At 37.8% G+C, this 14,805-nt stretch overlaps 1 protein-coding gene across 2 annotated transcripts in view; it reads right to left on the reverse strand.

Annotated features, from left to right (window-relative positions):
- The window catches only part of DMD (dystrophin), a 1,630,689-nt gene that overhangs the window by 811,819 nt on the left and 804,065 nt on the right, over positions 1-14,805 (reverse strand). For both annotated transcript variants that reach the window (XM_047076051.1, XM_047076052.1), the window contains exon 40: positions 10,611-10,786. In XM_047076051.1, the coding sequence (XP_046932007.1) occupies positions 10,611-10,786 (176 nt within the window). The remainder of the gene's footprint in view (positions 1-10,610; positions 10,787-14,805) is intronic.

The following is a 14,805-nucleotide window of genomic DNA, read 5'->3' on the forward strand; positions in this document are numbered from 1 at the left end:
CTTATTTTCCTGCCTGTTGTAATCAATGGGTTTTCGTGACATATTCCCAAAATTTGGTTCACCAAGCCTTCTGATCTATGATAGTTAAAGGGGAATATTCTGTGCCCCGTGGAGATCACATTTATTACCTCAGTTCATTAGTTACCACTAGTCCTCATCTGGCTTCATGATACCTGAAGTCCTTCTCCACAGTATCACTTATTAATATGTATCCTGGAAACTGTTTTGTTTACCATCTAGTAAGTCAGTGAACTAATGGGATCTCATCGAGTTTGTTCACTGGGGATTGCTATCACCTCTCCATTGAGGAAAAGAAAAAAAAAGGCTCAGTGCGTTCAGCAACGTTGTCTTCCTCCTGATGTTCAGACTTATACATCCAAATACATGTTCTCTGAACACATTATTTTGGATGTTCCACAGGCTCCTCAAACCCATCATACCCCAAGTTGAAGTCTGTATGTCTGATTTGCATCCCTTTTGCTATCTGGGTTCTTACCCTTGTATTTCCTATTGTAGCTAATGCATTCAATTCAGCCAGTTCCCCAAGCCCTAGACGTGTGGATAAGGGGTCACCCTAGAGCCCTCCCTTCATCACCCCCATCTCATCTAGTCAATTACCAAGTTATTTTATTTTCATCCACTGAGTATCTTAAATCTGTCACATCTTTATGACTTTTATTCTGCTCAGACATTTCTCATCCTTAATTTCAAAGACTACAAAATTACCTGAGTCACCCTGCTGCCAGCCTCACCCTCTTCATTTCACCCTGAGCTCAACTATCATAGGGACCTATGTGGTTCCAAATCTTGACTGTTTGAAACCTACTAAGATCCTTCTATGCCACCCCAGAAAAAGGTTTGAGATACCAAATCTTCTATGACTTGCTCCATCTTGACTACTCACATCACACCATACTTTGTACTTTAGACACACAAGAGAGACCCTCTTATTAAACTTGATTATGATTAGCGTACAGGTAGTTTTGGGGGGAAAAATTAAATTGGACAGATTAGGTAAGGTTGTTTACAAATATTTCAACATTTCCTTTTCTTTTAGAACATGTTCATCTGAGCACTCATTTGGGATGGGGTCTAAGACTTTTCCTGAAGTAAGGATCAAGTTCAGCACGGAACTCAAGTTCAGCCATTCTTTCTTGCACAAAACACTCCCACATTTTATCATCTATGACTTTTATTTTGGGTTTCTTCAGAGTAAGACTTAGAGAGATTAGAAAGTATCTAAATGTACAATTCTTCCTGACTTTTGTGATTTCTACCCTCTACCCCCAATGTTAAATAGTTTCCTCATCTATATCTAATTGAACAGCATTTTTTTTCCTGGTCATCTTGATCAAGTCTTTCAAAGCACATGACTTAGTTTGCACAGAAACCAAAATTCTTTCTCTTTGCGTTCCTATCTCAATAGTTTGCATAATATTTAATTAAATAAGAAAAATTATAAAAGCAAGAATAATTTGTATTAAACACGTTGAGAACAACACACAGTTGGCTCCTGGAAATGTTATTCTCAAGTTATGGGGGGCAAGGTACATGCTTCCAATAAGGCTACTCGGAAAACTTTCAAGAACATATAGAGGTTACTAATATCTAGCATTCACTTTGGAATAAAAATTGGGCAGTTGATTTTACGTATAGAATGAAGAGCCCAGGATGATTAGCTGCACACATTTAAATTGGGACTTAAGAGAGCTTCTGTATTCTAAACCACATGGAGTCCTTCAATGTAGCCCACTATTTCTTGTTGCATTGGTTTCACTCACGTCACTTTTTCTCTCTGGCATGTCCATCCCTCCATTCTTCATTTGACTCCTGTGATCCCTCAAGGCCCATCCCAGAGATGGTCCTCCATAACAAATTCTACCTCCTACCTCCCCAAGAAGGCCATGAATAAAGCACGTCCACGTGTGCGTCTTTAGAGAGTGATGGTGTCAGTACCAGCCAATGCGACAGCATGTTTGGCTCCAGCTAGTCAGTTTCACTAGCATTTGCCAAGTCGTAAAGAACAAGATATGACATAAAAAGATTAACTATGAAGCTAATTTTTCATAGTCTTTTGATGAAGAATTATGAATGTCCTTGAAAGCTTTTCAAGAGTCATCAGAGAACAGATGGGAAGAGACCAGATTTTCCGTAGACACCTGTGGATAATGATATCTGTAGGATCCTCTTGGATCGGTCTAAAAAATAGCTTTTTGATGATATGGATTGCAAGAAAAACATCTTGTGCTTATAGATTGGATGAAAACAAAATACCCAGTTTCAAGGCTAATTTCTTACGATTTCACCTAGAATTTATTGGTTGTGATACAGTAAAAATGATGCAAACAAATGCACCAACTATTTGAATCAAAGAGCTTCTTTTTGATATAAATGCTTCGGAAGTTGAAGTCATCTGTCTCTTAAGAGGTTTAAATTCTGGAGAATACCTAAGACATGAATTATTATCCCAACTTCTTTCAGATTAGAATTGATCAAGTCCAATTTCCAGAGCTAAAGATGAGCCCCGGAAATGTGCTAATATTATAAAAACATGTAAAAAATGATTCTGGCTCTGTGCATCTATTTTTAAACTTTGTAACAATGTCAAGTGTAGAGATTTATAATCCTAGTTTAATTTCAATGTGAATATAGAAATCTTACAATTTAAATTGAGAAAATGTTTTCTGGTTATCAACAATGTACTAGACACTCCACTAAGTGCGGTGGGCTCTAGAGAGGAGATTAAGGTACTGTCTTGCCCTCATGAAGCTTTCAATCTTGCCAAGTAAGATGAAACACATGTGGGTATGTTGCATGACAGACACACAAGATCTAATGTGTTATAAAAAGGAGCAAGAAGAACTTAAGAGAACAGATTGCTTCTGCTTGAGGACAGGAGGTAACACTTCTTGAGGAAATTGCACTGACAGTGGGTTCTGGAAGATGAGTAGGATTTTGAGAGAAGATTATGAGAAAAACAGTTCAATCTCAAAAAGCAAATGGTTTTTGCAAAAGCTGAAGGACAAGAAAGTTCAGGTCATTTTATGCATGAGCCACAAGCGGCAAATAATGAGTATGATGGATAAGATGTTTGGAAAGATAGGTCAGAACAGATTCTGTGTCCTATTCCCTTGCAGCAAAGCGTGGCCAGTTAAGGGAATGGGCTTGCTCAGTGAGGGGTGGGTGGGCAAACGCTGGAAGTGTATCTTAGAGAATACTCAAGGTCAGAGCTAAAGCAATCTGTGCCCCAATTGCCCTTCTGTAAAGATGGATATCAGAGTCGTTAATGAAGATTACTGGAGCTATGTCAAACACTGGGAACGACATCTGGCAACATTAAGTGCTGTCACCACTGCCACCATTATATAAGCATCTATATGAAGTATTATAAAGTCAAATGTCTATGGGAAAGCAGTTAATGTAAACGACTGAGGTGGGACAGGCGCTGCGAAATGAAGAGTAGGCCTGTTTACCCAAACAAGTGCTTCTCAAACTTTAATGCGCATGTCAGTCGCATGGGAATCTTATTAAAATGCTGACCATGATTGATCAGGTCCTGCATTTCGTAGCACCTCCCAGGTGATGTCCACATTTTGAGTAGCAAGTCTGAAACATCTCTGACTCAGATGCAGTTGACTGTGCCTTGAGAGAATGTGGGGATGAGCACCTAAAAGCCAGATCTAACTTTCAAAAGGAGACCGGAGTCCTTGTTTTCTAGAAGATACGAAGCCTCTCAATGTTTAAATGTTCGCAATTATTTCAAAAACAATGCCTGTGTAAAGACACTGCATACTTTCCAAGCCGGATTCTGCCCGTGGGCACTCAGTCCGCAAACTCCTGGCTGACTCAGCAGTGAGCCAGGATCAAAACTGGTGGTGAGAAACCAGGGAAGTTCAAGAGAGCAAACAGACTGGAGTTAGGGCTGACAAGATCCCGGGGGGCAGAGTGTGAATTTGTGAGAAGGCTTTCAGCACTGGTGTCACACGTGCATGCTGAGTCCATTGAAGAGATAGGATGCACTGTAAAGAGATTTCTGAATCTTATTAAAATGTTAGGGTTTCGTTTCGTAGGAAATAAGGTACTATACTGAAGGCTACTTGGGTCAGGGGAGCCTGAATTCGTCAGGAGACAAAATCCAAGACGAACGAAGAGAAAACAGTCGTCTCACAAAGACTGCATAGAGTAATATGAATTGCTAATAGAGATTTTCAAGAAGAGGTCCTACTAGGCCTACTTTAATGAATTAGATAAGGCTCATTTCTAATTAACAGCATCCATTTGCATGCAAACAATGAACTCAGGTCTTTAAAAAACAATTTCTTCCCTTAAGTACATTTAGGAATGCCTCCCATTAGCTTATTTACGCCATTAATTTGCTTGGCAAACTGGCATAGATTATATGCAGGTAAACTTGGGTTCAAAATATCAGAAGTAGGAGCATTGAAATGAGTAAGAAGTTACAGATTTTACATGACAAAAAGTGAAGCCCTAGTTTTCACAATAAGGGCTTTTAAGTACAACTAGCCTTATTCTGAACTTTGATGCAGAACTGAAAGGGATTTTTGTGTCCTTTTGAAAGCAGTGTGAAAACATTTCCCCCTAGGACTGCATGCCAGAAAACTGCCCATCTTCCTTTCAGAAAGGGTTACTGCCCACATTTTGGTTTCGATATACCATTCCCCACCGAAAGAAACCAGAGGCTCTTGGACAACTGGTTGATTCCAAACCTGGGGCAGGGAAAGTACAAGGTGAGCATGGGAACATTAAAGCCAGAACCTTGGACAAGCTCCCACTGGTCAGATTTAATAACAGTGAGAACATCAACAAGAGGAATAACTGTAACTCACTGTAACATATTGAATAAATAAGAATCCATAAATCTGTACTGACATCAAGGAGAAAAATGAAAGCTTTTCTTTTTAAATAGAAGAAATCAGTTGGTAGGATCATGTCAGAATTCAGAAAAATCACCATTATGCAACCCTAACGTAGCGACTTAGGGAAGGACCATCAAAGGATATTGAAGCCATTAGATGACTTACTAATTTAAAAAGATGACACTTGACAGTTCAGGATCTGATGGTCACTACCTAAACAAGTAATCAAACTTAGCAGCATTACAAGTGGGAACTACCTCATACCATGACCTCCCGATGGGGTCTGAAGTACATTCCCTCTTTTATGAAGTATTCTTAAGAACTATTCTTGCCAAAAACATTTGACTTGCATCTTTTCAAGTCTCATCTAGACCCAACTTCCAGTTTAAAAGAAATACAGAGACTAGAGAACAAGTTAAATCACACAATGAAGGGGAAAAAATCAGATAAATGCAGAAAGGTGAGTTTTGTTTTTGTTTTTGTTTTTGACAATATTGTACAAAATTCTTCCAAATGTTAATATCAGTAAAAAGAAAGAAATCACAATATGTCACTTTGGAGTAAGGATTATTTGGGGCTGAAGGCAACTGAGAAACAGCAGAGACAGGAAAAGCTCTCCAACCTGTGTATTTCTGTCTGAAGGCAGGGCATACCCTGGCCTTCACGAAGGTACTCTCCCTCCTCTTTCTGGACCAGGAATAGCAGAAGACTTTTTATCACTGGAGTCTGCAGCACTGACTTGAATCTACTTACTACTGAAATATCCTTATCTTGCATTAGTTTCCCCATATATTTGACTTCCTGCCATCTATCCCCCCTAGAAAACCACACGCCTTTCCTTTGTCTCGTCACCCTGCTACAATTTGATCACTCTTTGTTAAAACGGTATATAACTCTTAGGCCTACCACTTCTTTGGCATTTTCAGATCTTTTCTATGAAGCCCTTCATGCCACATTAAAACACTACCATCAAATAAAATGTGCATGCCTTTTCTCCTATTAATGTGTCTTTTGTCAATTTAACTTGGGGTTTCCAGACACTGAAACCAAGAGGGTAGAAGAAAAAGTTTTTTTCCCCCTCTCTTAAAAAACCAAATGCAATACATAAAACATCATGGGACACTGGTATGAAAAAAAACCTCAAAGAATGATATGAACGACATTTTTGAACCAGTGGGTCAATTTGGTTATGGGCAGGATAATATGGTATTTTTAATTTTCTTGAGCATGATAAGCAAGATGGCATGCCATTATTCTAAGGAAATGCATAGTGAAGTATCTAGGGGTCCAGTATAAGGGGTTTATAACTTACAAATGTTAAAACAACAACAAAAAAAGTGTGTGTGTATGAGAGAGAGACAGAGAGAGAGAGAGAGAGAGAGAGAGAGAGAGAGAGAGAGAGAGAGAATTCCCTACATTAAATAAAGGCACATATAGGGGAGGTAGGGATACAGAGAGAAAAAACATATATGGCAAGATGTTAGCTCCTGAATCTAGGGATTTAGGAGAAGGAGAGGAGGGTATATGGGTATTCCTTAGGCTACTTTTTTCTATTTTTCTATATGCTTCTAATTTTTCATTAAAAAGTTGGAAAAACAAAGATTTCAGGCAATGTATTCCATCAGGTGATATTTAAATTAAACTCTGATTCCTCAGTATTTGTTAGAACAATAATTGCCTTATCTCTACAATGGTGGAAAAAATACCATACTTGTGCACAGGGAAAAATTCTTGAGGTCATTTTTTATTGCTATGGATTATGATTCAGAGAGTCCTCCATTTAGAAATTCTACTTCCCATCACCTTGCAGCCCTCTTCCATTCCATCTTTTATCAACTGGTATTATTCTAAGTGAAATGGATTTCCTTATGTTGTCAGCTACCCATTGTTTAAAGGCCTGCCTACCCACATTCCCTTGACTGGTACATCTTCTGGAATATTCCGGAAAAAAAAAAGTGTATGAAGGTAGTGACTCCACCATCAAAAGGACTGAAACCACAGTACAGGATAATGAGGTCTGGGCAGATAAACAGCTGGCTAGATACAGATAAGATCCTTTTTTTTTGCCTATGCCATGGACCCTTCTGGCAATCTGGTGAAGCCTGGGAGTCTTCTCAGAATAATGTTTGAAGTCCAGAATATAACACACCCAGAACTCTGAAGAAAGTCAGTTGTACTGAAATATAGCTATAAAACTATTGGAAAAAAAAATTGTGATATAGCAATACTTGGGCTTGTTTCTTATTAACACATTCCTAAGATCTTGTGGAAGATATGATAACTAGTGTAGCTATGGAGAGTGATAACCATGAACAATACTTTGAGACATCTATAACAGCGCTACTGAAATAGTAAAAAACACCTGTGATCTCACAGGTGCTGCTAGTATTACTCTGGTTTGTTACCTTCCTTCAAAATGGAAGGGAATGCTCAATTTCCATTACAGGTTAGCAAAAACAAAGAGGTATTTATTTTTCCCATTCAAGCTCATGGCACCCCTTGAATTCTACCCATGGACCTGGGCTTAAGAATCTTCAGATATAGGTTTGCTTTGTTATAACCTATGACTTCCTTTATGGCTGATAAATCTACCTTTGCGTCTTTTTCATTTACAAAGACCACTTTGGTGGTTAAGCTATCGTTAAACTCATTATATTCTCTAGCTTAAACCTATAGATGTTATCCAGTTCCTCTGCTACATAATCGAGGCAACAGTGAATTTTCTACCTTAAATTGTATACTTAATTGACTGTATTCTATACTTCATTTAATTCCAATATACACTAACCTCAATGGACATCCACTGATATGTGAATTTGTTCTGGGAATTTTCTGCTTGTATTTCTGATATCTTGCATTTTCAAGAGAAGGGTTTAAACTTATGTAGCTGTAAGGCTCCAGATAGTTTTTGCAGACTTTTTTTTTTTTTGCTTAAATTGTATACTTTCTTTCATATGGGTACCTGAACTAGGCAACATGAAATATGTCCAACAGCTGCGTTTAAAAGCCCATTGCAAACTAAGAATGCCATTGTGAACTTGAATAGTCATCTTATTTTTCACCTGTGCAATACCTAACTTCCATTTCCTGCTAACTTCTGCTTGGACTGTACTGAAAGCATGCCACTGATTAATAATAGCTTCATGAGTACAACTCTCCCACAATTGTTAGGTTAACGTATTCTTTATAAATTTTTTTTAACTTTTTTTTTACTTTATTTGCTACTGGGTGCTTGGAAATAGTTGTCAGTGTATTGGTAGAAAAGGCACTTCTATATTATTACTTTTTTACATTTCATAAAATTTAAACGATACAAAAATCCTCAGGAAGTATGCCGCAAAATTGATCTCAGTGGAAATTTAAATATGCTAACATTTATTTTTAAAATGTAGCGTGAAGTAGACAACTTTAAAAGCTGAGTTGAAAAAAAAAAAAGAAAAACTCCAGGAAGCTGATCTGGACTTTTTAAAGCACAAAAGTGCAATATTTAATGTAGGTCAAAATGGTTAAATGGGAGAACTATTTCTAACCAATTACAGCCAAATCCCTAACCGTAATTAACCTACAATTTGTGTAATATTTCACCACAGAGTCAGCATATACTACTTTCTTATAAACTTAGAAGGATCTACAATTTTAGAGCTTATTTAGTGTAACAGGCATATTGCCCTATTTTTATTTAAAAGTTCCGATTTTCATTTAGAAGATTTCATTTTCATTTAGATCATTTTTTCAACTGAATTTTTAAAAACTTGTTACCAGAAAAAATATTAACATATTTAAATGATACATGAGCTAGAGACACTACAAAGTGAGAAACAATACTTTAAATATAATAAAAAATAATCTTCCAATCCATTTAATCTACTGTATGAATTCAAGTTATTCGTTTTTAGAGCATGTTATTCAATTTTCCTTAATATTTTCATTTGTTAACATCTTATTTTAGACTGGACTGACTTTAGCTCCGAAATGATATTATACAGGTTTAAAGCTGCTCCTCCCATAAATGTATCAGTGAAGTAATGGTATAGTAGTGTGTATAACAGAGAGATTTCAACGTGGGAAAAAAGCATATGATTTTCCCAAGGAAGCAGTTTAACCACAAAGCTTAGAACTTTATTTTATGCCATCTATATAAAAATTATAATATTTTCTAAACCAAAATATAAAATAACCATGTTTTTAGACAGTACTATTCTTTTTAAACTTTATCAAGATTTGTGTGTGTGTGTGTGTGTGTGTGTGTGTGTGTGTGTGTGGAGGTCAACTAATGCATCCCTTTTGCAAAGGAATATGAATTCTATCTACTTCCTGAATTATGCAAAAGGAGCAAAGGCTCGAAGAGGAGGTGGGCAAAGACAATGGACCTAATTCTGAAACCTTTCTAATACATCCTCACCAAAGACGTTCATCAAAGTGTGGCCCTAGCTTTCTGAATATTAAAATCCACCTATTATGTAGATGATAGGTAGGAAGCAAGAGCTTGGCAACAGAACTGAGTTTTCATTGTTCATAACAATAGTCTCATTTGGTAAATAAAGGCCAAGTCCTCCCTTATGAAACAGGCAACATTAACATCAACAACTGGAAACATAATACAAAATCCCATTTATAAAAATATGTACGCCTTCCAAGTGTGGCAGCATACATTTGGCTTTTCTGTGCTTTCAGGACCTTCCAAGAGAAAGTTAAAAGGTGACTGAATTCAACAATAACCTTTCCGAGGTTTTGTTTTCCCCTTTGGGTTTGACTATTGTGGCCCAAGTCTCTCTGCAAGCATGTACTAACAAATGGAGTGGAACTAAAAAGTAAATATCACTATCTTGGTTTTTAGCATCATAGTCATATTCGTAGCTGCTAAAAAGCGTAGACAGATAGCATTCTTTTCTACAAAACAGTCATTTATAGTTTCCTTTCTCCATCTTCTTTAAAATGAATAAAACTCAGTTTGTTAAGATTGGAATATACCAGGGGCACGTGGGTGGCTCAGTCGGTTAGGTATCCAACTCTTGATTTTGGCTCAAATCAGGATCCCATGGTTCATGGTTGGAGCCCCATGTGGCCCTCCATGCTGACCCTGCTTGGGATTCTCTTGCTTTCTCTGTTCCCCTCCCCTATTCATGCTCGCTCGCTCTCTCTCTCTCTCTCTCAAAAATAAATCAATAAATTAACATTAAAAAAAGATTGGAATATACTGAAGATATTCATATTTGAACAACCATGGGTGATATTCATTTATTTATTTACTTATTTATTGTTAAATGTTTAAAAAATGTTTGTTTATGTTTGAGAGACAGGGAGACACAGCATGAACAGGGAGGAGGAGAGAAAGAGGGAGACAGAATCCAAAGCAGGCCCCAGGTTCTGAGCTGTCAGCACAGAGCCAGATGTGGGGCTTGAACTCACAAACCATGAGACCATGACCTGAGCTGAAGTCACAAGCTCAACCTTCTGAGCCGCCCAGGCGCCCCAACCATGAGTGATATTTCCAACGAACTTGAAAGTTTAACATAGCAGGAAGGTACTGCTTATTTCACTCGCAACAGCTACATGTTTCAGTATATGAGAAAAAGAAAAAAAAATCATTATTGCTACTGATTAAGTGTTGAGGCGCTTCTTAACCTTGGTGCCTCCCACTCTGGTTACAATCTTTGACAAAATCTTTTTTAGAAGACAGCTTAAATAGCTCTGCTAAAATTTTAGAATTCCTATTTTTATCTATCGTCCTACCTCTTTTTTCTCTCTGCCAGCTGTTTGCAGACCTCCTGCCACCGCAGATTCAGGCTTCCCAGTTTTTCTTGTAAAATACTGGCATCTGTTTTTGAGGACTGTTGAATTATTTCTTCCCCAGTTGCATTCAATATCCTGACAACAGTTTGCCGCTGCCCGATGCCATCCTGGAGTTCCTGTAAGATACCAAAAAGGCGAAACAAAAATGAAGCCCTACATCCTTTTGTTTGAGAAAGATTTAACAATGTGCTACCACATGCAGTTCTACCGGGAGAGAAAGAAATAAAAAAGCTCCACGTGAAAGTTTCTCTGTGAAACTGACATGCCTATATCCAAAGGCTACAAGACAGAAAGACACCTTTTATGTGTTAGTAAAAAAGCACCCTCTCAGTTCAGCTCCAGTTTTTCTATTTGTAAAGCTTGTCAGCTAGACGATGTTCTAATGTCCTACAAATCAATTAGTTGGAAACCTTCTCAAGAGCAAATTCGATTTCTTGTCCCCACAAGGATGTTCCATGTTTAACAGTCTATGAAGTGTTGTAAAATTTCAACATGAAAAAAGTATTTGGATTTCTTAATGACTATCGATAGGAGAGGTGAAAAAGAACACACATAGTTTAGGCACAGTGTTGAAAAAAAAAACAAACAAAACCTCTGGAGATATTTAAACACAAATTCATTGCTACATTCAAAGGAAATTTATTTCAAATTCTGTTTCCATCAAGGTATTTTGCATTATAAAACCACCTAAAACTGAGAATTAATTGCTTTTGGGGGCAGCCTATCAAAAAATCCCTAAGGTACAGTGATAAATTTAAAAATAATCTATAGCCGCCAGAACATTTTTATGAGTCATTGATGGTGTCAAGCTTAAATACCTTCTACTTTTTACTCTGAATGAAATTTTAAGAGTATCAGCAAAGGAGTGTCATTAGAAAGGAGACTGGTACAACCAGACATACCTAAAAACAAAATGTTTTTTATCATTACATAAAAATGGCACTGTACCTTTAAGAAAAAGATCATACAGGATGTTTGAGGCAATTAAAATAGTCTATTACTAAATCTGAAGGTTAGAAAATGAAATAGTCTGAGAACTTGAGATCTCTACCATGTTTACATCGAAAGAACTCAAAAATCCTTACACACGGATAGCAGAAAGTCAGTATGCAGAACATGTTCCTGAAATATGTGATCCACATTATCTAACAATACTCTTATTTCCCTGTCTTTTGAGCCAATACCAAGGACATAGTAAACCGGAGTTCACACTTGTGGAATAAATGAATGAATGCATGTCTTCTGAGACTGGGCCAAATCTTCCTAAGTTTTATTCCACACACACAAAAACCGTTTTTTCTACTTTTCTGTATTATTTTGAATACAAAAATTTCTGGTAGTATAACTTGAACAGTTAAAAGACTCAATAAATCAGCAAAAAATGACAACAAGGCCATTATTCCAAGGATATGGTGCCTCAAATGAATATAAAATAGTGCAGTTATGGAACTATTCATATGCTTTCCTCACCATACTCTCTTTTTAAAAAAAAAATGTTTAATGTTTATTTATTTTTTAGAGAGTGAAAGAGAGACAGAGTGTGAGCAGGGGAGGGGCAGAGAGAGAGAAAAACCAGACTCTGGGCAGACTCTGAAGCAGGCTCCAGGCTCCGAGCTGTTAGCACAGAGCCCCGACGTGGGGCTCGAACTCACGAACAGTGAGACCATGACCTGAGCTGAAGTCAGACGCTCAACTGACTGAGCCATCCAGGCAGCCTCATACTCTCTTAAATGTACATAAGATATGCTCTAGTAAACATGTGATGTTTGCTTGCAATTAGTTGCTTTTGCACCATTATTTACATCTCACTCTTCACTACCCATTCATATCAGTGTCGCACACGACACTCACTTGCTTAGTAAGAGATACACTCATTTGTAACAAATTATACCTATATTCCTATTATACCATCCTTTCACGGAAGTCATAGATTATGTCTGATTCATGATTGCGTCCCTAATGCTTAGTACAATAGCTGGCGCATGGGAGGTTTCAGTGAGTACTTGTTGAGTGAATGAATGCATCTATAAATGAAGGAAATGGGGGAGGAAAGTAGGAAGGAAAATGTTCGGCTTCATCACTGCCATGGTATCATTAGTATTAATACAGTAGTTGGGCCTCCCAGAGATTCAAAGACGTTAGTACAATATTCTAGGTTTTGGTCGGTATTTAATCTCGCTGATGAGGGTAGACACAGTTGTGAAGGATGATTTGTTGTACTACATAGAGAAAGCAAGAGGCTCATAAAAGACGTACCAGAAGAGAGAAGGTCTTGGTGGAAGGGTGAGGAGGAGATTCTTCTGGAGGACTGTGAAATGTAAAGAATGGGTATATTTGAGAAACATGGAGGGTCAGGGGGGCAAGGGGAAAGCACAAGGCAAGGCCTACGATGTGCAATCTCCACGATCTGATCAGGACTATGTATCTGGGCTTAGCGTCACTATATGAGAGTAGGAGTTCAGAGAGAGGGGCAGTCCTGGGTTTATCTTGGGCCTAGGCAGAGAAGACTTGGTTTTTCCTTGAGGAGTTTGCAATTCTTTGAATGGCAACAGAAAATAACTTCAGTTTTAAGTACAGGAGTGTCCGAGCTAGAGCTGTGTTTCTGGGTAATTCTGAGGCAGAGTTGAGGCTAATGCTAAGACAGGGACGCAGATAAAATACGAGGACAGGATTCTGGGAGACTGGTAGTTGCGTAAAATTAGACTTGTGATGATGCACTAGAAGGTAAAGGATAAGCCTAATCCACTGTGAAGGCAGAATCTACAGGATTTGGGGACTGGATGGATCTGACAATCACGTACAACTACTGAAATGGGAATTTTTTGCCTAAAAGGCAGAAATCAGGGAAGTAGAGGAGAAAGATTAAGACTCTCATTTTTACCTTCAGTGGTGTCCAATGCCCCTATGTATTAGTAACACTTTGACAAAATGCGTGGCATACCTATTAGATGTGCGCCTTGGCACTATGTCTCAGACTTTCAAGTGCACGAGAATCTCCTAGAGAACTTGTTAAGCTGCCGATTCTGGTTCAGTGGGCCCGTGGAGGGCCTGGAATTCTCTACTTCTGACAAGCTTCACAGGGATGTCAATACTCCCGGTCCAGGAACACCACAGTGAGTGGTAAGATGATAGACTAAATGCCTTCCGAATCTTGGTTAAGTAATCAAAGAATTCCTGATGTTGGCTTATAACGCTATGAGGTAAAGCTGCTACGGAATTTATCTCAGCCCTCGTGCTACGCAGTTTTGATCTTGGCCCTTCTACTCCATGGCTGGTGGCTACAGTGACTTTTACAACCCAATTGTAGAATCAACAAGGGTTTTACTGTTTCTATTTCCCAGATAAGAGATAGAATTGAATAGCTAAGAATAAAGCAATAATTTAAAATTGTTAGATCTAAATCTCATTTACATAGAGTCCCAAATCAGAGCCTTCAGGTTTTTTAATTTTGTGAAAGAATAGCTCATTAAATAGTCTGTTGCATTTGTGTGAGAAGATTTTGTAATCAGGAGAGGTATTTACAGGGTCTGATCTGCGGGAGGACGGTTTTCAGTAATAAAGCCCAAGACAGATAATGGATGGAAACAGGAAGTAAAAATCGGTACATGCTGGTTTACAGTTAGCCTCTGAGCCCAAAGAAGATAAAATGTGATTTAACAAATTAAATGTAAAACCTCAATCGACTTTATTCACTTAGGGAAAAACAAATTAATTTTAATTCTACAGCTTCTAAATATTTTAAGCACTAAATTATTCACTACCAGCGAAATTTCCAAGCTTTGATATCATACTAATGTTCTGTTGTCACAGGCATCCTTATCTATTTCTCTGGCAATTAACATCTAGTTTTAGTTTGGGACAGAAAGAAAATCATAATTAAATCTATTGGATTATTCATCACAGTTAGAAAGCTTATTGTGTTTTGATTCTGATATGAAAGCATCATTCTTAATAAGGATTCCGTATCAGACTTCCCGAGGGAACTTTTTCAAAATATAAAAGCCCAGAATTCCACTGTAAGGTGACTCAATCAGAATCTCTAGAGGTAAGGGGACAAAGGAGTACAAAATAGATTTACTATAAAAGAGAGAGTAGGCAAGAGACACGTTGAAGGGGCAAGTGAACAGAAGAGACA

The sequence above is a fragment of the Lynx rufus genome, unplaced genomic scaffold (assembly GCF_022079265.1).
Source record: "Lynx rufus isolate CCGP_SWC_20201006 ecotype Redwood Valley unplaced genomic scaffold, mLynRuf1.p SCAF_14, whole genome shotgun sequence".
NCBI lineage: Eukaryota > Metazoa > Chordata > Mammalia > Carnivora > Felidae > Lynx > Lynx rufus.